General features: G+C 44.3%; 1 protein-coding gene across 5 annotated transcripts; it reads right to left on the bottom strand.

The window, feature by feature from the left end:
* Window positions 1-3,389: 3,389 nt before the first annotated feature.
* LHX9 (LIM homeobox 9) lies at window positions 3,390-23,094 on the bottom strand. Of its 5 annotated transcripts, XM_049807734.1 has the most exons (7): window positions 18,596-18,824; window positions 17,399-17,467; window positions 17,185-17,303; window positions 15,273-15,475; window positions 14,051-14,406; window positions 8,425-8,627; window positions 6,674-7,213 (listed from the first exon to the last, which is right to left on the bottom strand). In XM_049807734.1, the coding sequence occupies exons 1-7, from the start codon at window positions 18,822-18,824 to the stop codon at window positions 6,956-6,958; spliced, it is 1,437 nt and encodes a 478-aa protein (XP_049663691.1). In that variant the 3' UTR covers window positions 6,674-6,955. The 5 variants fall into 5 exon arrangements, with proteins under 5 accessions (XP_049663690.1, XP_049663691.1, XP_049663688.1 ...); XM_049807731.1 differs by lacking the exon at window positions 18,596-18,824 and adding an exon at window positions 23,034-23,094 and having other exon boundaries at window positions 17,185-17,467; XM_049807730.1 differs by lacking the exon at window positions 18,596-18,824 and adding an exon at window positions 17,603-17,714 and having other exon boundaries at window positions 17,185-17,467.
* Between the last annotated feature and the right edge of the window lie 750 nt (window positions 23,095-23,844).

The raw sequence follows: 23,844 nt of genomic DNA, 5'->3' as shown, positions 1-23,844 counted from the left end.
TGTTCTCTATTGCATCTCGGTTTTGGGATCAAGATGCGTGTGACAGCAGCAAGCTACTTGATCGTTTACTCTCAGCTAAGTCCAAATTCCTCAAGGAAAATGGTGAAATAAAGATTCATAGGAAGATAAATAGAAAACTACCACATCTCTCCTAGTGACTGCTTATATTTGCAGTCTGATAACCATTTCTTAGCTTGTTCTTTCCCTTTTTATTTATTTGCTACATGCAGCAGTCTCACAGATTCAAAATGCTGTGCATCTGTTCAGATTCAGAAATCTATATTGAAGCGTGTAACTGAAGTGCAAAAGAAAGCATATCTAACTTTTATTTTCTAGCTGTAAAATAATTACTGACAGTATTTTTATCCTCTGTTAAAGTCCAATTTGAACAGAGGGCAAACTGAAAAATAACACTGATATTTGTCAAGCTAGATCAGAGCTTCAGTCTAGCCCTCTGCTCCTAGCAGTAGCAAATACCAGAAATTTCAAAGGATGCTTGTTTGCAATCCCATTTCCAAAATCAGAAGTACACTCGAGCCAGAAATGAGCGCAGCTAAAAAGCTATCATTTCTAATATTAATCATATTAGTTAAAATTATAATTGAATGTATTTAATAACATTTGTTATAATAAAATAAATTTGTAGAGGGGAATACTCTTACAGTAACATGCAAACCATTAATTCAGTGATTGCAGTAGATTTGTTTTTCTAGATATTGCAGGAAAAGCTGGCAAAATAACCTGTACACTTAGATGTTTCAAGCACTATGATTTTTTGGTCCAAACCTATGAAAAGATAAAAACATACAAAAATGCAAATGCATAATATAAAAATTATTCTGGAAAAAAATTTTTACTGTAGAGGAGTATCAAAACAAAAATTATGACAACTGCCTTTGCTGGAATGTGGAAGCATGGAGAGTTGCTACCTCTAGGTTTGAATGACTTAAATAAATATGAAAGTACTGGTTATCTGAAGGCAAGACAAGGATATGTATATAGGTATATGTCGAGATAAGTCTGTGTCAAGTGAGAAGCGCAGAAGAATTGTTCAGCATTGCAGAATAACTGAATAAAGTCATCAACACTATAATATCTTCTGGAAATTCCAGTAGTATAATTTTTGTCCTGTATTTGGGTGAAGGAGGAAGAAATATTTTGAAGTCAATTTAATGCATGTGCCAGGTGCTCGGATTAGCAGCTCTGAAGAATGAAGTCCAAAGCACAGAGCAGCATGGCTGTCCTATATATTCTGTCTCATTCTGAAGGTTATGCTTTCTTTAGAGACAAAAAAAGTAATTTAATCACCATTTTCATTCAGCTCCTGGCTCAAAGCTCATGGAATCGGAGAGACAATATTCACAAATTTCAGTGGGCTGCGGTGTCAGCCTTCTGTCATTTGACCTGGTCCTGCAAGCCATTTCCCTGGTGAATAATTCTGAGTAAGATGTTCTAGGACCACACAATTTTACTTCTTTTTCAAGACCAGCAGTGCAAAGACATTCTGCGTCTAGACATGGATATGTATCCACTAGAAAGACCCCCAACACATTCCTCACTTGCAACAATCCTGAAAACCTGAATTTGTCTTGCATTCTCTCAAGTCTTTATTTGAGAGAAACTATTCCTTTCTTTCTTTCTCATATAATGCTGCCGTTTCAACATGTCTGTTCTCTTAATGCAGGAGACAGACCTTTATATTTCAAAAAATTGGATTGGCTAATGCAACTAGTCAGGTCAATCAGAGCACTATGTGCAGGACTATCTCCAAACAAAGAATACTATTGTTAAGAAAAATCAAACCTTTATGTCTCTAATCAGACACAGAAAAATAAAATTGTCCTGGTTTTACTTTAATCAGTGATGATTTTGCCATTGACTTTAATGGAGCTAATATTTCACCAGGAGTATTTAATTAATTTATTTTTCTAATTTATATCAGGTGAAAAAAGCAGCACAGGGACAATAATTTAGACTGGAAATATGTCTGTAAGTATTAAATCAGGGGGAGAAGGAATCCAACCTACTAAAGAATGCAATGAATTACAAAAGAAAAATTATAGTACATGGGGGGGGGGGGGGTTTGTGGCCCTAAACACCACCATGTTCTTTACTGATTTGAATAACTAATATTTGTAATATTTTCCTATGGACAACAGGGAGAAACCACATTATGGCTGTAACACAAATAATTGCTTTCCTACATTTACTTACTTTCTGCAGTAATAAATAGGCATACAGCTCAGTTTAAGAATTTCACAATATACTTAAATTTCTGATCACGCTGATTTGAATTAAGTCCACCATGCTAACCTTTTTCAATAGAACTTTACAACATACTATAAAACTGTTGTTTAAACAATGCTTCCCATAATTGCCACCAATAAATGATACCTTTTTATTGCCGTTAGAACACTCCTGGTTACCAGTTTCCAGAGATCGCTGCAGTAATGTGTACATAACTTTGTATTATGTTGTTAATAATTGTATGGTTTTCTTTTTAGAATTCAGAAACTGGAAAAGTTTAAGAAAACATGCAAAATGCTGAGGATACATGTAAGTGAAATATTTAATGTCCATCATTCATAAAAGTTACATTGTTTACATAGGGTTCATTAGTATATAATAAAAATGTCATCTTAATGAAAGATTTTCTGGCAAGTCTTTTATATGTAAAATTGTTTAACATATGCTTTGGCTATACAGCTAAATAGGAATATATTTTAAAAAATCTTTCTGCAAATAGTTGCTTAACAGTTACAAAACCTCATTACTAAGAATTGGTTATTGTTACACTTGCTTGTTGGCTTGTAAAAATCATCTGTGATTTGGACTGGGAATCTTAGGACCAACTTTTTGTAGCATACTTGCTCATTGCATAGTGACCATGTAAACAGCACAGGGATCCACAAATTATATCCTTGTACTCTAAAAGTCATTGAGGATTTTACATACTGTACTGCTTATGTTTTCTTATATCGATGAAGAATTTGGGGATTGTTTTATTGTTGATGATGATGGGAATTTTTTTTAAAATGTGTCAGTTGTATACAAGACGTTAAAAAATTAAAAAGTTAACACCAAAGGAAATAATTTTACACTGTGCAACAGTATTGCTACCTCATTCTTTTTGATTTTAGATATATATAACATATTGGAACTGCACTGTACTGCTTTTCAGAAGAAAAGTTTAAATTATTTGGAACAATTAGCTATGTATTTACATAAAGTTAACTATGTTTGCATCAAAAAATGTTTATTAATGAAAGCTATTATACAAGAAACATCAAAGAGAAATTCGTCATACAGAAATGTACACTATATGCGACAGATGGAAAAGTGCATGCAGATTTGTCTCATTTAAAAAAAAAAGAATTCAGAAACAATAGTACTAAAGTTACTGGATTTTGATTCCTATGATCTTGAATGATTGTAAAGTTCTCTTTGAATTTACAAAAATCCATTTAACAGATATGACTAGTACACATTAGCAAGCAAGTGGAATGAATGCATTCAGATTTTATTTTACAAGTACTTGTGCTTGACAAATGTGATTCTTTTTAAAGAAAAGTTTTCTTCAAATATGGGCTGGGTAGGTTGCTGCCAGGTTGCTCTGGTTTTATACATAGTTTCTCTAAATTTGTTTTTAATACCACACAATTTGTTGAAGCCTTCAGTTCTGTTAACTAGACACCATAAAATAACATATGTTTTGTTAACATTCAGGAAATGACATCAAGTCTTTTATTTTTATTTTTTGGCTCAATAGATTTTTAAATGTATGATTATCATAACCTAATATTGTCTTTGTCTTCACTGCAGTGGATTTCCGATCAAACTTTTCCCCTTCTTTTAATACTTTAGGGAATTTTCAAACGTCGGGATGTTTGGCTGTAATGCCCCATGATTTGTTCTCCCTGAAAGAAATCATAGTGACAATTTATTAAACTACAGAGCAACCTGGCTTTTCGGGGTCTGCAATTCTAATTTGTGTTCAATATACCTAGCATTAAATCTTGATTCATTTCATCATATTATTTAGGTTATATTTGTCATGCAATTACTTTAGCTGCTAGTTTTCTGGCTTTTTTAGAAGTCTAAGACAGGGTTTCAATATCAAATCAGTGGGGCATTACTTTGCATGTTCAAAAAAGGAGGTTAAAGGCTAAAATCTAAATTGCACCAGCAGTAGCATATACATTGAATATGAAGAAACTGAAAACCTAAGAAGGAACCGTATTTTAAAATTTTTAAAAGGCTGTGTTTCCATGTTTAATACCAATTGTTCACAGGTACCGTAAAAGCAAAGAGACGCACTGGTACATGTAGACTTTAAATTAAAAAAAAATAAAAAACAAAACAAAACAAAAACTGATGGGAAATAAAACTCCTTAGATTCAAAATGGTTTATTCACACAAATTTAATAGGATATATCACAATTGTTTGGTCCATAAATATTTAGGGGAAATAGTTTCTATACAATGCATTTATCAATAAACAAAGAAACATGGACAATTTTGCTAGACCACTTACTGTACTATAAACACGAAGCTCAATATATAAGATTATTGGATTTATCAACTATATCTGAAAGAGTGCACAACTGCTTTCTATGACATGTTTGTCCCCTCTAACAGGATACACCATAAAAAGAGTTTCAGAAATAAGAGGTAAAACAGTACAAAACTAGTGAGGTGTCAAAAGGGCTTAAAACAGTTAATTTAACAAACAACACATATATCCTGATTTTTCACAAACTTACTCCCAAGGTATATCATAAGGCACATAGTAGAACTGAGTTTTAATTAGTCTACTTAATAAAGTAGATCTCTAGTACCATATATTGTTCTGTCAAAGAACAAAATTTATAAGTATCAATATTTTTACCTGTAAAAGTGTATTAATAAAGATCTCAGCCTTACCAAGGTCGTTTGGTCTGGTTAGTGGTAAATGCCCATAAGGTAATAGAAACAGGAAAAGTCAAGATTTAATATCCGTAGAAGATGATAACCATACTTGCTAAATATATAATGGCAAACACACCTTTCTTCTATTACAGTGTTAACATCTCTTCCATCATCTTTTTTTAAAAATAAGCTACTTTTCTGTGCTAATTTTCTAAAAACCCTGAGCAAAAATTACAATAATGCACTTTAATGTGGGCAGTGAACTGTCAATATGTAACCACACATTTATACAGCCAAAAAGGACACCTTTAAAATATATTAAATAGCCACTTCGACCACCAAAAAAGAGATTTGATGGTGTCTAAAAAGTGGGGTATATGTGCAAAGTTATTCTTAACAATCCACTAAAAGCAAGACATAGATCTTGACTGGTTTTTGTTCGTTTTTGTTTCTGAGACTCTCCACAATCTAATTGGTGTTCAACTACAATAAAAGGATACAAATGAACATTCACCACTGCCCAGACCATTCAGACTTTTAGCTTAAATAAAATTAAAAAAAAGAAAGATCACTATTGTAAACTAAGAAATGTATTCAGATCAGCATCCACAAGGCTTCTGAGTTTATCTGCTTTAAAATTATTTGCTGCCAATTCCCATTTTTTAAGAATTTTTGCTAACATTTTTTCTGTTATACAAAGTTTAAAAAGTTAAAGTATATGTTAGAGATATTAATGAACTAAAGATTTTAAGTTCATGTGTTGAAGTATCTAATACAATCTCAGGAAACATCTAAAGTAAATGAAAATAGTAATGAATAAATTGTACTGAAATTGTTTTCCTTAAACATCTTAATAAATTATATTTTGCTTATTTCCATTTTTCCTGAAAAAAAGTATGATTTATCAAAAACTCATTTTAACAGTACACATGCATACATCTTCTTTGAAATTGTTTTTGTGCTCACTAAGGTAGTTGGGCAACCTCCTGTTTGCTTTAATTGTACAGCATCAAGGCCATGTAGTGAACCACACTTCCCCCCCACCCCCCCCCCATTCCAAATCAGAGCTGCTTGACAGACAAAAATGAAAAACCCTCCCTACAGTGATATTTCAGATCAGTAAGACTCCTTACTTGAGTTGTTATTCTGCTGTTATTACTTTAAAAATATCCTTATAGGAGTGAGCTCATTCTGGAGGGTGCTTCCCAGATCTTGCCTCCTTAATTTACAGGACACAAATCTGGAGACCAACAGCCTGATCCTGCCATCCTCACCCACATGCACTCTCACCACTGGGTCTCTCTCTCCAAGCCCTCCATCCAGGCATAGCTTTCAGTGGTGGCCAAGGACATCCCAGCTGGATGAAGAACTGACAACTGACAGAGGAATGTTTAGCTATCCCAGTGAGACTCCCCAGTGCTCAGGGAGGATCAGGCTTGTGACTAATACATTAGAAAAAAGCACTGGCACTTCCAGTCTGACTATTTCAATGATTAGTTTAATTCATGGTGTATTTATTTTTCAGCATTTAAAAAGTAAATCATACAAAACCTTTAGATGCATTATTAAAAAAATATGAAATTTGGGGTTCTTAAGTGCTGTAAGTGAACATACAATCCTAAAGCAGCACTATTTTGGCTATAATTAAACTTATTTTTATCTGGTTATCAAGGAGGGAAAAGAATCTTCTTTTTTTTTTTTGTGATAGTAATCATTTTTTTCAAGGTTCTGGAAATAAGTAACATACAATTTTAAGAGGCACTTATTAGAATGATTCATAACCTTCTCTTCAGTGATTTGAGGAATTTAAAAAATTTGAGTACAATTTAACAACAATAAATGTTCATTTATTATAGCAACATATTACTTCAAACTCATTTGCCAAGTGGCTGCAGATGCTACACATCAAGCTGTTTATTTTCCCAAATATTTTGTGGGTTTGTTATTTAAAAAAAAAAAAAAAGGCTTGAAAATAATAAAAATAATAATTATAATAATAATAATAAAGAAGAAGAGTAAGAATTAAAAAAAAAAAAAAACTGAAATGTTAGAAAAGGTTCGTTAAGGTAGTTTGTGAGGGGCTCCCGGATTCGTGGCTGTCCAAGTTAGAGGTCACTGATGTCACTACAGTGATAGTGGGATTGGTCAGGTCTGTTAAAGTGGTCGCAGTGCCGGGTGGAGTGAGTGCGCCGCTGTCTGCTGAGGGCGGTGCCGGAAGTGAGGTGCCATCAGCTTTATCGACACCCCCATTCTCCTGCCGCAAAAGGTTCCTTCTGAATTTGGCTCTTGCGTTTTGAAACCAAACCTGCAAACCAATCCCAATTGATTTCTTTACCGATGCTTGTTTAATTTTGCTTATTTTTGTGTTTGTTCTTGCTTTTAAGTCATCTCTTGATGTTCATTTTTGTGTGGCAAATCGCCTAAGTCACTCTATAGCTTCACTTGCTACTGGTGGTACTGACTCTTTCACAGGCGGGACCTTGTGTACGCAATCCAGTGCTACAGATGCTCACCGGAGCGTTGCAGCCCAGTGTGCAGACCTCATAGAGCAGCCTTAAGAAAAATCTGCTCACACACTCACCCAAGGAAAGCAACTTTCATGATGGCCACGTAGTATATTCTTGGGTTGGGTAGGTTTGGAGTCAAGACACATGATAAAGATTGTGTTAAAGGGTGAATGAGCAGATTTTTGCAAAGGCTGAAAGTTTGCCTTGATCATTTTAAAAGACTGAAGAGGAAGGAGGGGTAATTACACCATCCCTATCAAACAGATTGTTGATATGGGTCACCTAGTCTTTCTGTTCTGTAAGGTTCACTGAAAATGTTTTAGGTGACATGTAACACGGACAAGGAATTGCTGCTAATAGTTTCTCCTTCTACCTCAATTGCTACCTTTCTTTGGCACTTTGCATATAATACACACCTTGCTTTAACTTTGCTGAGCTAGCACACACTGTATAGGGATTTTTTTTAATGTAATTTGCTAGGCTGTCCTTCACAGGGAAGTGACTTTTTACTATGTAGGCCCTTAATGATAACAGTTGTCTAACAGGCATTTAGAGAGGGAGCTGGCTGGTCCTGGAGGATCATATTGGTTAAAACTTGCTTCCTACATATCAGGGGATCTGCTCACTGAGAGGCCACGTTAACTACTTCAGGGGACCCCAAGGCTTTACCCAGTGTCCATAGAATTAGTAGATTTGTTACCTCTACCCTTAATAAGGTCACCACAGAGAGACTACAGATCCCAGGATATCTACTGGGTTGGTAGACTCTGGAGACGATTTCCTCATGTTGAGAATGCAACTAATTACAAATCACATTTTAGTATTTGGCTGCCTTGGGGTGGTAGGGCATACATTCAGCATTGTAATACCATACCCCTCTGCACACCCACTAGGGACACACCTAGCAAAAGTATTTCTACATATATCACTATTGTTACACATAAGGGAAATGCTCTTGACTGGCAGGGGTAGGGGAAAATTCTGCCAAGCCTGTGATGTGGCTTCTTACCTGCAGAACTCTCTTGGTCAGGCCTGTTTTCTGGGCAAGCTGCTTGAGGTCCTTGGCATCTGGGTTGTGGTTGATAGCAAAGTAGGACTTCATGGTACGAAGCTGGTGGTGTTTGAAGGAGGTGCGCATGCGCTTTGTCTTCTGGGATGGGGGATAAGGCTGCTGGTCTCTGTCCAGGTGATCTGCCTCGTTCTCATTACAACCTGTTCAATAAACAAAATGAAACAAGGAGTTGGTGGCCATGCATCATGTAGGATAAATGAATCAAGGCAAAAATCTTGAGTCACATGCAGTTTGGAAGGAAGGAAACAAGCAAGGAAGGAAGGAAGGGCTAAGATGGTGCAAGAGTAAGTACAGATGTGGTAATTAAACGAGACAAAAGAGATCCAGAAGATGACCTTTTCCTGTTCTTAAAACATGCTATGTCCCCCGGGCCTGTACCTACTAAGGGCAAACTTAGAAAGTTCTCTCTCCTATGGCATTTATTTTCAAACAAGTCTTTTCCCCATGGTGATGGTTTTGCTTTGGGCATTCAAAGAGTCATTTGAAATCTCATTCAGATTTTGAAACCTCACTCATTGAAACACTCTTAGCTTGAGAGAAGAATAAAGGTCAAACCAGCATTTTGAATGTTCCTGAGCTTTTCTCCCAAATCACAAGCACCTATAAAAAGAGATGTACAGCAGGAAAGTTTGTTATGACAGTTCATCAAGAAAGCATAAAATCTGAAGTTTTTTGCTGATAAAATAAATGTTTTGGGACTCTGCCTAGGAGTTTATATGAACTGCTCAAAGACCTTCTTCTGTAAAACATGTCTAGAAAGCAGTTGCATGAAGGCTTGATTCAGTCCCTCAATCCGAATCAGCAGTAGCTCTTAGTTGGTACTGATCAACCAACTAGTAGCTCAAAACTTTAAAAGAGCTTCCCTGTTTTCCCTGATTCAGGATTTTCAAAATGTCTATGAAAGATGAATTTGTTTCAGATTAGACTTTTATGGATATGAATTGTACCCAAGAGTTGCAACTGTTTGGGGACCATGGCATCATTACTTCATATTGGGAAAAGAAATAACAGTATTGGCAAAAAAAAAAAAAAAAAAAAAAAAAAAAAAAAGCACCTATATTTTTCTTTTCAGCTTAAAAAAAAATGAGTTACCAGTTTGTAGGATCTCCTTGTATAAAGATAGCTCAGTCACACAAGAGAAAATTAATGGTGTCATCATAGCAGGGAATATTAATTAAAGAACAGCTAATTAAAAATGTTTCAGAATGTCTGCAAACTAGACCAAGTTTCATTAGTTGCTCATCTGAATTTCTGAACAGCTTTCCAACAGTTATTGGATTATTTACTAGGCCTAGTTGATCCCTATTTCTAAAAAAAAAGAGAGAGAGAGAGCAAGAAGGAGAAAGAGGGGAAGCACACAGTACAGAGAGACTGATGTTGACAGTGCTAAAAACAGAGGCAAAGCAACTTGTAACCAGGAGAAAATAAAAAGCTTCTTGAAGGTGTGTTCTCTTTTGAATTATAAGACAAGCCAACATGAACAGATGCTGATAAGACAGCACTTTGACAGAAAATCAGGTGAATATTTAATTATAGCTAGATTTGCTTCTAGTCTTGGTAAGAAGTATATCTGCACTTTCAAACAAAGTAAGCTGACACTTCTGAAAATACCAGGAGTTGGAAGTTGCCTTAAAACCAATTTCAGGCCAGATTTGGATTGTATTTACTACTTGTTTTCACAAGCAATGACGCTGCATTCAGTCAAACTACATGGACCATAACTTATGAGCCGACATAAATCAGAATACCAGAATTCAGTCCTCAGGTTTTACTTCAGAGTTGCAAGTTGTTTGTTCGTGTTGTTTTCCTTGGGTCACTCAGGTTTACAGCAGCAACATGAACTTCCTGGGGCTCCTCTGTCCTGCTTACTGCCTTTGTTTCTGTGATCTGCTTTATTCTGGCTTTTATTTTCAAGAGAAAATGGGAAGAGGCTTCCAAGCATCCTCAGACAATCCTAGTTTATACAATGATTAGCTCACTCTCTATTTTATGTGGGTGAAACAGCATTATGTGGTTTGGCCACATCATAGAGCAGAGTTTTACGTTATCGCCTGGAGGACTAAGGGGAAGCAAAAAATCGGGCAAGACATTATTGCTCATTTCTTTGCAGCAGGATTGGGGGATTGTTTAATTTTGCTTTAGAAAGAGCTAGAACAGTTTGCTTTTTGTTGCCAAGAATACTTCAAGTGAACTCTTCATAGTTTTTCACACACACACACACACACACACACACATATATAAAATGAAATAAAGTAAACAGCTCTGTGAGCAACAGCTGTGTAAAATATTTTCCTAGGGAAATCTTCTTCACCATCTCATTTCTATATCCTGTCGGCTGTAAGTCAGTGCAGTTTCCCTCAAAATACATATTAATTCTATGATATAAGAGGTAATATAGAGAAAGCCTTGAATGTTTTAAGTACTTTTGAATAGTTTCTTCCATTTTTTCACATTAATTCCAGACAGCTCGCAAGTATGAATGGCTTTTACCTCGTAACATTTTGAGTTATTTATTGTTGTGTTTCCACTTTACAACCGAGGAGTTGAGAAACAGAATTTAAACTACTAAACAAAATACAGAATAGAAAAGCTGTTGTAGATCCGGCAGCAGAATCTGATTTTCCATTCTGGCCCAGTGCTCAGCTCCCCTGAAACAAAACGTGCGTGCAAATCTGAACCAGGTACCGCCGGATTGCTTGTGAATACGCCTATTTTTACGCTCAGCTGGCGAAGTTTTTCGCTTAATCAGAGTTAGTGCTCTGCTTTGTTTTTAAAGGTCGCAGTCGTTTTCCAGTAACGGCTTGCCATATCGATGGGGACACCCATGGGTACGACTGTTTCGGTGGGACACCGGTTCGGTTTACTGGGGAAGTTCAACTCGTGGTTCTCACCGAACTCTGAGTGACAGGAGTAAACTTTTGATGTAACCTGGAAGTTGTCTGCTCAGAGGCGGAGCGCTGCCTCCCGGCTGGGCTGTCCGTTAGCGCAGATAGGTGACGGGCGGGTCAGGGCCGTGGCTCTGCCCCTCGGTTCCCTGTCCGAGCCGGGGAGGCGCCGCCGCACCCGGGCCGGGAGGGGAGAAGCGCGCCGGCTCCGCGCACCCTCGCCGGTTGGCCAGCCCGGCCCGCGGTGGGCGGCTGGCGCCGCGGCTGCCCGCCGGCCCGCCGTGCAAGAGGGCAGCGCCTACCGGGGCGAGTGCCCGGGCGAAAGGGGCTCGTCTGCGGGCTGCGGGCTAGGTGATGGGCTGGTGCTCCAGATCCCACCCGTGTCCCGCTTCTCCCTCTGAAGGCGGCAGTCGTGTATCCGACGCTGAATTTTCTGTGGACCGGTTGCCCTTTGTAAATGATTACATGCAAGAGCCGTTACTGAATCACAGGCCAGTGAGCGAAAAACGCATATGGGAAAGTGGCTGCCAATTATCTAGAGAGGGTATAGTTGGTTTGGTTGGGATTTTTTTCTTTCAAGAAGCGATTTCATCTATTGCAACTCATTTCGTATCTGTTAGAGATTCGTTTGCCTCCCCCTGGATCTGGGGCACAAAGGGTCAATGGGCTGGAGTCGTTTGCACCGGATGCACAGTTTGGCTGCAAACAGTATTTTCTCGAGCCCATGTGTCAACCCTGGACATTGCTAGATAATACCTTAATTAATAAAAAAAAAATACAAATCACGGCCCTAACGGATCAAATTTCTCAGCCATCTAGCCTAAGTCCAAAGCATCAGATTCGAGCGTTTGTTTGTTTGTTTTTTCTCCCCGTTGCCTGGAGGATTCTGTGAGATGTCAATGCAGTGAGCTGTATTTTCATAATGGGTAGTGCTTTTCAATCTCATTTCAAGTCAGTGGTACCTCTTATATGCACCGTTGTTGCAAAGAAGGAGAGTTTTAAGACTAGCACACAAAAACTGACGGTCTTTGCAAATTATGTGTCTCTTGAGTCCTGACGTAAAGTTTATGGGGTGTTTTATCATATCCACAACTTTTCATCTTTCCCTAATTTCTGGTCCTAATTCCAACGATAAATTGTCCCTAGAAATATTTCCATTTAGGGACCTGGGGGATTTGGGTGATAGTGTGCGGATCAGAGATAGCATAAACCGAAGAGCGGGTGTACGGGAAACCCACCATTCAAAGCCGGCACTGAATGAATCCTGGCTGCGCTACAGGTTCCCTTTTCTTTAGCAGCTTTCAGGACTGATTGGAAACCACTCCGTAGCCAGGGATTCCAATGTCATCTTCAATTAACAAGGAACAATTAGCGCAGTGATTACCCTGGCTCCAAGGTCTACGCATCAGAGGAGATGAAATAGCCTTGCACAGCTACCCAGTTCCCAGCTAAAGCCCGTTTCAGAAGCAGCCCCAGAGGAGGTGCAGGGGGAGGGATGGAGGGGGTTTGCAGGGGGGCGGTGGAGGATTGCTTATGAATCTCAATGGTGGCGCGTTGAACTTGGGTGGAGGGGAGAGAGCTCCAGGCCGAAATCGGTGCAGTTTTCTCGACCTGCCTTTGTTGGAAGGTGAGGCCCTGACGCCTCTCCCAGCTCCCCGGTGGGGCCGGCAGTTCGCATGGCTCCACTGCTGCCCAGACCGGAGCACCCTCCTCCCTGCCCCAGCCGGAACAGCTCACCACTTCACAGGGAAACACCTCGCACCACTCTTGCTTCCCACACCCTTCCTTCCTAGTTACCGTCCATGGGGAGCTTCAGTTCCGCCAAAATAATTTTTGGAGTCGGTAACTTGTTAATTCGGATTTATCCTTACTGCTTTTGCCTTCCATCTAATGAAACGCTGCTTAAACTGCTTGATCATACCTGAAACTCCTTCATCTCTGACCCCTAACGCTGTGTCTTTAGGCACAGCTTGGATACTTAAGTGACTGGAGTTAGGGAAGAAATTTAATACGGGGCCACACTTGTTCTTTTGCTACCGTCGAGAGAGCAGAAACCATTCTCCTTAATTACATTTGTTAGGGCTTAGTTACAGGGAACAACATTTATTCACTGGCCTCTTGAACAGTTTGATCATTTATGTCCCAGCAAAACAGGATTATTTAGCCTGAAGAATTAATTACTATAAATTTAATATCTATACTGAGTTATGTGCTACTGCATTGGCATTGTAGGAGCCGTATGCTATAACTTTTATTCTGGTTTTTTTTCCTGATCTGTTTAGTTACTTCTCATTTGAGGTTGAACTGGTAAAGTACTTTTTGCTAATAAAATACAAATAATGATAACAGTATCTCTCAGGTTCCTATAGAGAAAGAACGCTGTGGTTTGGGGAATTTTTTTTTTTTGTCCTTTTCCTTTTTTTTTTTTTTTTTTGTCTTTACCCTGGGAAGTGGCTAAGTTTGGGTGTTTGACATTAATAAGCAAAGACAGCCTTTGAGGAGGGCTGCTGTTAGCTTTCCTGCAAACGCTCCAACCCTCAGAGGACTGTTTGTTTGATTTTCCAATGGTTAAGCAAGATTTGGCCTGGCTGAGTTACTCATGCACTGCCTAGCTGAGGGGAAGCCCGAGAACGCTCTTGTCGGAGCAGCAGGAAGGAGGTTCGGCATGTGTTTCCCACCTGAGTTGTAGTTGACGATGTCCACTCCCAAGGCAGGGCTCTTTCGTTTCCTGGGCCTCCCCTTCTGGACTGTGCCAGTGCCGTTGAAGTAAGGCAGGGCCAGCCCTCCGCTCTTGGCAGCCAGCTCGGTGTAGCTCAGCTGAGGGGGATATTCTCCTTGCAAAAGGGACTCGAAGTGGGCCCTGCAGTAAACCAGGTTGTCCTTCATGCCGAAGTGATCGCCTGTGGTCAAAGTCTTGTTGCAGGTGGTGCAGGTGAAGCAGCTCAGGTGGTAAACCGACTCCCTGGCTCTCATAACCATTTCAGAGGCTGAGATCCCAAGGTGGCAGCGGGCACATCTCTGCACGGAGAACCTTCTGAAGGAAACAGAGAAGTGGGTATCAACCAGAAAGGTAAAGGCAGACCTCGCCCCAGTGCCACCCACCTTCCCTCCCGGCTACGGGAGGTCGGCAGGGAGCCTGTCCCCGCCAGGGTCGCGCCCGCCCCGGCCCCAGGACGGCCCTCGTTGCCGGCTGTGGCCCCTGGCCCGCCTGGTGTTGGTGCTCCGGCTTGTCGGGAAGGCACCGGGATCCCAGGGTAAACGCCTTGCACCTTCTACCAAGCCGACCTTTCCACTTAGGACTTCTGCAGAAGCCCTCCCGCTGCCCGTGCGCACGAGGAAAGGTGGACCGTGGGGGTGGGGGGGAGCAGTCCCCGCTCTCCTGGCATTGCTGTAAAGACGAGAAGGGCCGCGGGGAGCTGAACGCCGGGAAAGCTGAAACGCACGGACAAACAGTGCCGGCTCCCGGGGCCCGGCCGTCTGGCACCGCCGCGGGAGAGCCGCGGGGCTGGGCAGGGGGGCGGCGGGCTCCGCCGCGGCTCGCCGCCGCGCCAGCCCCGGGGCCCGCTCCCCGGCCCGCGGGAAAACCGGCAAGCTACGGGCAGAGGGAAACTTTGATTGGGTCTTACGCTGGTATTTACGGAGGGATACCGCAGAGCAGCGGGAGACCGGAGGTCTTCTCCTGTTTGTGGACTGCCACACCTGCTCAGTCGGCGTGTGCCCGGTCGATCCGTTCAGTTTTTAAACGTGCGAGACTTTTCGGATGGCACACATTTACAGGATTAAGGAATGGCTGACTGCGAAAAGCTACCTTTGAAAGCCCATGCGGAGAAACGAGCGTTTCGGTTCATAATGCCTTTTGCGGGGCTGTGCTTTTGAACCCATGGGGACTGATTGCTGTACCTGTAGTAATCCTCCTTGCAGTAAATACTGCCGTCCTTGGCAAAGCAGGTGAGTTCTGACTCCAAAGCCAGTTTACATTCACAGCACTTAAGACACCTGAGGTGCCATTGTTTGTCAACAGCCAGCAGGTAATATCTGTCTGAGATCTTCCCTCCACAACCAGCACACAAAGCAGGCTTCTCGGGGCTCATTGGGGGCATGTTCTGCAAAACAACCACACCACAAGGGGATGAGACAGGGAGAGAAAGACAGGCAGGCAGGCCGGGCTGGGGACGGGGTCCTGCACAGGGGCCGGGGCTTGTGCAAAGAGCTGGCTCTCTGGGACCAAACTCTGCTCCCAGTGGGAATTTTGAGGGAGGGACTGGGACTATCCCCACTAGGAACGTATCTACCACGATTCAGCTTTCGTGTTTATCCCATTAAACCTCTCCTAATGATCTAATGTCATTTCAATATGTGAAGGCAACTGATTAGGCCTCAGTAAGAAAAGCAGAGCCCGTTCTTTTCTGAGGTCCCGAAGTTGAAGTCTCTAGCTTCCCCATTATTTTGGCTTTTTAATCTTAGAATGCTTCACAAGAACGGCATTTTAGAGTAGGAAAATGCCGTTTTGCTGCACCAAAAGTTTATGGCAGACAGTGCAGGCTTGCACCGATTTTCTGGTAAATTTTCACCCATGCGTAAACCAGCCAAAACCCCATCTCTGAAGAAACCCAGGCCATTTAAAACAGAACTAAGAGGAAGGAGACAGGTGGATGGTGTAAAGAGCAGTGAGCACGAACGCTCACCACCCTGGCCAGGGGCGTGGACAGAAAGGTGGCACGGGCTGGTTTCAGCTAAAACTAGCATCTTTTCATCAGCAAACTTCGGCAAGTTCCCATTAATCTGCTCCCCACAAGGAGTGTTGCTCGGGACAAAGGGAGATGGAGGGACGGCGGAGACAAAAGCTCTGCCATGAAACCTGGGGCAGCGTTTGCTGATAAAGTAACGGGGGAAAAAAATCCCGAACCTCTTGTTCTAAAGTCGCAACTGTTTTAAAGTGGCAACTCCGCATTCATTTTCCAATCTGAAGTTGTGTTCCTCACCCTCTTTTTTTGCAGCAATTGAAAAGGCAAGTTGAATTTACATCGCAAATCCTCATATAACAAAGCAGGGGGTTATTTAAGAGAAGGGGGGAAGGACCCTGTGGCTCAAAGCCTTAAAGCAGTTTTCCAGGCCGTTACTTTGTGTGCAGAGCCTTGTGCGCAATCAGCGGAAGCCCTACAAGTTGGAGAAAGGGAGATCTCGCTTTGCACAAAACACAGCGTGACACTCGGTTTCTCCGCCATCCGTTAGTACATGTCTGAAGACTTTGTTCCTTTGACTAAGGAAAGAGGAGATGTTACTGCTAAGCAAAGTAGTCGGCAGGCATAACATTCAGAGAGAGCGGTGCCTCTTTGTATCAATCCCAGACTTCAGACCAAAAACACTTACGAAAAGTAAGCGGTCGCAGTTTGCGGTTTAATTTAGGAGGAGCCAGGGGTACAAAAAAGTAAAGTACACCTCAGAAACTCCAGCTGCAGCCCTGCTCAGATGGGGCAGAGTGGCCGCAGCAAGCCGAGCAGGGGCAAAAGGCTGCTTCCCTGTAAGGACTGAAAAAACATCCCTGTTACTATGTAAAATACTTTGCCCGACACTCCAGAGAGCACATGCAACGACATTGATTAGAAAAATGTATAACTGAGCCTGGCCAGCACAGCACCCAGCATTGTGGGTGTGTTTACAGGGAGCCTCGGAAGGGTTTCTACAAGTAAGGGGTGGCAGGGAAGGGACAGGGGGAAGCAGCGTCTTTCTCTTCCCCAATGCCAGGGTCTGTCCCGGTGCGGGTCCATGCTGGCAGGGATTCCCTTTCAAAGAGTGCCAGCTCCTTTCTTACCGTTTCTCGGCCGTTCATCTGTCCCCCTTTGGCCAGGCGGGACTCGGTCTTGGTTCGCCTCTCCATCTCCTCCATGATTCCTTGGATATGGCCTCCGGAGATCCCGTGGAAAAGCATGGCTGGGGGACGGAAAGGACAAGTATTTTCTTCTGCTCTGCACCCCACTATTTCCATATACAGACCCCAGAGTCTTTAGATCATCCAAAACGTTTACACCGAGGCACACAGCGCAGGGAGGGAGGTTGCAATAGGAGCTTCTCTTTGCACAAGCACCGAGGGCTTCCTGAAGATGTGCAGAAAACAAACAAGGGGGAGAAAATGTAATAATAATTAATTTTAAAAATAAAATAATAAAAGCGAGCTAAAGGATCTGTTACTGTTCTGGAGAGCTGGGGCTCCTGACTGGAGAGACTTGGACCTGGGGCAGTAGAATCGGTCGGGAAAGGATATAGTTTTGAATACAAAGAAAGCAAAAAGAAGTGCTATTTTCAGCAGTCCCTGGTTGCTTTAAAGTTCCCAGTGCCTGTAGGTTGGATTTGGGACTGCTGCTTTCCGGAGCTCTGTCCAATTTGTTAAGAGACTAAAGCCAGCCCATTTTTGATAATTTAGTAGGAGGAGTTCTCTCCCTTGAGCTGCCACTGATTTTTATTCAGACAACAAAGACCTGTCATACTCCTCTCAACCCCTAGTGATGGGCAAGCAGTGACAAACATTACAGTCGGGGCTGTGGGTGGGGTGGGGTTTATTACCTCCCCCAAACACGGAGTCCCGGGAGTTGGCGGCGACGGCGCCTGGCGAGGGGCAGGGTGGCCCGGGGGCCCCGCTCCCCCCGGGGCCGCTCCGCTCCGCGCCGGGGGAAGCTCCGTTCCGAGGCCCCTCGGGCTGGCACGGCCACCCCTGGCTCCGCCACGGGAAGGGTAGCGGGAGGAGAAGCGCCGTTGTGGGGCAGCCGTGGCGGGACGGAGTAGGCAGACCGCTCCCCGCGCCCCGGGCCCAGGCGGCCGCGGAGGGGGGCGGTTAGGCGGGACGCCGGGCGGGGGCTTCGGAGGCAGGAGGGCACGGCGCCGCCCGCCCAGGTCCCGGCCGGATCGAGGGCTTACCGGGGCTCTAGCAGCCCTGCTTTCCCCGGGAGCAGCACCCCCGCAGGACCCCCGCCCTTACCCGCAGTAGGACCTCCGGCACCCTCCGCGGGCGGCCCGCGGGGCCGGCCCCGGCCGCCGACGGGGGGACGGGCGCGGAGAGGAGCGGTCCGGGGATGCTCTCGCGGGGCTCTCTCCCCTCGCCCGCTCCCCGGCTGCGGGCTGCGAGCGATCGTTGTGTGCAGGGGACTGGACGGTGCATTCCTTCCCGGCTAATCTCTCTCCCTCTCTCTCTAGTCCCCCTCCCCTCCTTTTCCCTTTTTCCTACTTACTTTTCACACCACTCTTCCTTGCCTTTCCCTGGAACAGCTGCCGGCTGTTTCCTGACACCTCGATCCCTGCTGAAGGATCTTCCTGGCGGCAGTTCTGCGCTCCCTGTTCCCTGGGGGACGCTCCACACCAAACCCGAGGGCGACTAGTGAAAGAAGTACCCCAGCCCCCACTTCCTTTCCAAAGCATCCCAGAGACATCCTCAGGGGCTCCTCGAGTCACCTCTTCCATGTAACCCAAGATTCAGGCAGCCAGTTTCCTCCCTTCTCTTTCCCCCTAAGTAGCTAAAATTAATGTTATTTGCAGATTGAATGTTGCTACATTCCTCCGAGTGCCAGAATACAGCTCATAAAACACAATTTCACACAAAGATGAAGTCAATCAAGTGAAATAAGCCGGGATTTTTTTTCTCTGTTGGCACACTAGACCCTGGACAGCAGGGCTGCTATTTACTGTAAGTAATGTAATTAGCCCTTTTGGATGGAAATCAGTGTGGGGGGTGTGTGTGTGTGTGTGTGTGTGTGTTTTAATAAGAGTAATAGCTATAAAACCGACGAGACTCAAAGGGGTAAGGGAATCTACCTTAAAACGGGTAGATCCCTCCACAAGCCGTAGTCTCCTGCAGAGCACTCCCAGTCGGGGGGGGGGGGGGGGGGGGAAGGGGGAGAAAAAGAAGAAAAACCCTGCGTGTGGGGAAGGAAGGAGGGAGAGGTAGGCTTTCCTTAGAGAAAACAAGTCAATTAGCACAACAAGCCATCAGGAAAAAATAAACAAGGTGATTCAATCCGGGATTCGGGAGCTGTTTGCTCGGGATCCCCCTCCTTCCCGTCGTCCCCCTGCGGTGTCCCGACTGCTCCGGGAGACGGTCGAAGTTGCTTCCCTCTCACCCCAAACCCCGCCGGGGGAGCGGAGTACAGCCGGCAGCCCACGCGGGGCTGCGCGGCCCAGGCGAGCAGGCGAGCCCCGTGGCGGGGACGGCGGCTTTGCCGAGGGCCGCGAAGCCGCCTGGGGGGGGAAGGAGCCAGCGCGGAGGCTCGGGAGGGAGGCGGCGGGGGGGGGGTAACCCCTCTGCAGGGGGGTTTGCTCCCCGCACACCCTGCACCCGCGAGTTGCCACAGGCGTGCGCCTGCCTGGCGTGGGTGATTGCAGTGGTGGCTGTCGACAGAGGTGAAAAAAATCTCACCTAGAGACGAGTTTACTTCTAATAGTTGCAATATAATCTTTCCACTCTACTAGAACATTCAGGGTTTGGGTTTTTTTTCCTTTGAACGAAATGTTCCTTTATTCCCGTCCAGATATTTCGTCAGGGGTAACTCACCCCGCCTCAGTTTCGCCTTGCGTCTGCTCTCTTGGAAATGGTCTGCATTTCCCACGGCGCCCGTGGGGCCAAGGGTAGCCCGCGTGTGCCAGGCGGAGATACCCGTCGAAACCCGCCCGCCCTCTCTGCGCGGCCCGGGCCGCCCCTGCGGACCCCCCTCGGGAGAGCCGCCGCTGCCGTCCCGCCGGGTCCGGGTCCCTGCCGGGCTGAGGACGGTCAAACTCACCGCGCCCGCGCTGGGGAGGAGGTGTCAGTACCCCCACGTTAGCCGCCCGGAGGGAGCTGGGCCCAGCTCCCTCCGGGCGGCTAACGTGGGGGTACTGACTCCCCCCCCCCCCCCCCCCAGCGGGCTGTGTCCCCGGTTCGGGCGCGCCGGCCGCGGGCACCGCTCGCCTCTCCTCCCGCTTGCCTGACATTTGCTGTCTCGGGTTCCCCACAGTACTATCTGCAGGTGCAGTGGCAAAGCGTCGGTCCAAGCCGGAGACACCCAAAATATTGTCTGTTAAATTCCCATTTCTACCTTAGCTCGATGGCGCCGTTAGGAATAATTGGGCAGACTCATAACAAAACTCAGAAATGACTAAACTTCCTCCGGTTGGGCACACTTAAATTAATTAGAGGGTCCTTTCTTTCTGCTCCATCAGGTACGGTTAAGGATACGCTGCTAGCTACTGCTGCTCCAGTAAAGGAGGCCAGGACTTTTCAAGGCGTTTTCTGATTAACATCCTAATGTCGGCAGACCACTTCTTACCTAAAGGGACACTAAAAGTTTGTTGCTAGCATCCAACGTGACTTCTCCGCCTGTAGGAGATCAAGGTGAATCTATTTCAATGTTCCTGAGATCTCACTCCTCGCTGCAAATTGAAGCTCCGCTGCTCTAAGGCAGGCTGGTAGCGAGAGGTTGCCATTATAGCACGAGGGTCTCGGTACACAGTTTTGCTGGTTTGCTCGGGGAGGGGAGAGAAAAGCTCACAAAGAACACGGCAGGGAATCTAAAATCCAAATCTACCAGTTTATGCCTTGTGAATCCATCTGCATTAGCACTGCGCCCCTGAACGTAGTTTCTCATTGCAGGGTGCTTTTATCTCCTTTCGCCGCAGCATTTTGGGAAGGATATCTGACGTGCAATATTCAGAACATGTTAGTAACATGACAGGCGCTCTCCGGTTTTTCCTTTCTGTTAGGCTATGCCCAGACTCCCCAAGCTAAGGAGGATGAGAGGGAATACATCGCTACTGAGATGATTTCCACAGGTAAAATGTTTGCCCGCGTGCCTCCGCTGCCCAAACCAGGCTGCCGCGCTCCCACAGCCTCCCCGCGCCTGGGCTGCAGCCCTTGCCGGGCGCTCGCTGGAGCCGTTTCCACCTTCGTAATTAGCATGTGCCCTGGACAGATTTCAGCACGCGGGCGCTGGGATCCGCTTTGCTAGAGAGCCCTTATTCTTCCTGGCCACGGGCTACCGTCTAAAGCCTATTACAGCGTGAATGATCTTGTGTTGAGTTCTGAGGATTTAGGACAAGGTCTACATGCAAATTAATAATTGACCAACAATAATTAGAAGAAAGGGGAGGGTATTCAGGCGGGTGGGGGGGGGGGGAGGGGGAGGAGGGGAAGTTCTTTAAGCAGAGATGGTTTGGATTTAGTCTGTCCTAGAGGAGGCCATTGCACGTCCCGGGCTGCAGGCTCAGGGCACTGCCCGGAGCGCGGCGCCGGGTCAGCCGCCTCCCGCCGCACTAGAGCAGCAAAACTTCACACCGTCTCCGTCAGGTACCTGAACTTTTCAAGACACTTCCAGTTTAATCATTTCCAGCAATGTAAAGCGCGTAGTAATAACAGCAACAGGATTACGATCCTGTTGCCCGCAAGTCGGGTGGTTAAAGCCAGCTCTATTTTTAAATCCTGACGCTACTTTCTGCTCTACGAGCTTGTGGTGCAGTACAGTGCTATTAATGATCAACCTCGTCTCTTTGTGAAGTCCGCGTCTAGTGCGAGCAATCTAGACACAAAGAAGGAAAACCTGAATAGAGTTATATCTCTCGGCGGTGGCATCAAATGTGGCTAATGTCGTTTTCATCCATTTAAATGGATTGCGTTTTTTAAAAAAGCCCGACATGGTTTAGAATGCCACTTTGGTGTCAGAAACAACATATTTTACCATCACCGTCTTTCTCCTGCCTCGACTCCTCTCGAGTGTACCGTAGACCACCTTTCGGATTGTGGTTTTAGAGAAATGGGGAAAGCCGATGCCTCGCAGCCCGGACTCGGGCACCAGCTCCTCTCTGTCCGCGCCAGGCTGCGCGGTGGCTGGCGGTGCGAGTAACACAAGCGCAGGGTATCTTTAACCGTAAACATCATCGAATTAAAAATCCCAAACCTCCAACGTGCTTGTACCTCCCGGTAATCTGAAAACATGTAAATTAAGCCAGGTATTCATTTGCTTAAGGAGATGATATTTAAATAATAAACAATTAACTGCTTTGCATAGTAATCCCAGACACATATCTCCATAGCCAAGCGCTGTAACCGACCACAAACAAGTGATCACACAGCCAGAAGAAAGCAGGAGAGGCAGATTATTGTCTAACACGAAACTGTTCACCGCCAAGGACCCCAGCACTGTTAGCTTCTTAGTTGTCTGATATTAACAGTAATCGTATTTGCACTCCGGTTGTAATTAAGCCATTGGAAATTATCATATATTGCTGCTTTTGAAGAGGACTCCCCTACAGCCTAGATTCACAGACAAGGTGAAAGGAGCCATCCCATAAAAAATTTAAAAAACAAAAAAAAAAAAAAAACAAAAAAAAAAAAGAAGAAGAAGAAGGAAAAAAAAGATTTTTAAAAAGAAAGAAAAAAAACCCTACAGGCTCTCTCTCTCTCTCTCTCTTTTTTTTTTTTTTTTTTTTTTTTTTTTTGGAGCTGAATGGCTCAGTCTTCCCAGGCTGCTATTTTTTCTAGATTAAAACACAGATGCACCAAATGTTGTCTGCGAATACACCTGGGGAAACGACCATTCTGTGTTGTTTAAAAAAAAACCCACCACGCCAAAGAAACACCCCTCAAATGACATCCGTGAGGTCTAAATAGCTGCATTGCTAGCAAAGACTCATGCAGGAGCTTACCTTGAGACCTTAGAAGGTTCTTCCAAAATTGTACCCTCCTTAATGAGCGATGAGGGATGGGTTTTGGATCGAGAAGAGACGCAGTGATCTAGCCAGTAGATGGAGGTTTTTCCTTGTTCCTAGCAGAGGATCCCTATGTTAATTAAAATAAACAAGCTGCTTGGTGGAAAGATTTCCTCCCCCATCCCCCCTCTACATAGCCTCTAATATAGAATTGACGCGAATTTCTAACCTCTGACCTCTCACCAACATACACTTATACCTGTCTTTTATTTTCTGTTTGTTTCGAAATATTTTCCAAAACAAAATAAATAAATAAAGAAGAGAAGAATGAATGAAAGCAAAAATAAATCCCACCTCTCAATTTTGGCTGGTTTGTTGGATTTTCTTGATTAGCTGTCTCAGCTCCTCAGTAATCAGGTGAGGTGTTAATGGGGAGCTGGTTGTAAATAAAACTAATAAAGCAAAGAACATATTAGGAAATTATAAAAAAGGCGAGGACTGAGAGGCTGCTAAAAATATTGTAGCGAGCTGAGCGTTTCCCCATCATGTCGTTTTTTTCGTTCTGTGCTTATTCACAGCTGAGCAGCAAACCCCGTGTTGTTGCCATCTCTCCACATTTTTTTTTTTTTCATATCGCACTGAACCAGCCATGGACTGCATCAACCCTTCCCACTTTCATAAAAAGCCTCTCAAATGGAGTCGCTAAACAGCAAACTTCAGCCTGATCTGATGTGATATGATATACGGATTCATGGAGCAACATCGCTTTGCCAAACCCGATGAAACTGTGAGTTGTCATGCAATACTA

Source organism: Accipiter gentilis, chromosome 8, assembly GCF_929443795.1.
Source record: "Accipiter gentilis chromosome 8, bAccGen1.1, whole genome shotgun sequence".
Lineage (NCBI taxonomy): Eukaryota > Metazoa > Chordata > Aves > Accipitriformes > Accipitridae > Astur > Astur gentilis.
The sequence above is the reverse complement of the archived record's forward strand: the minus strand, read 5'-3'. Positions and strand labels throughout refer to the sequence as shown.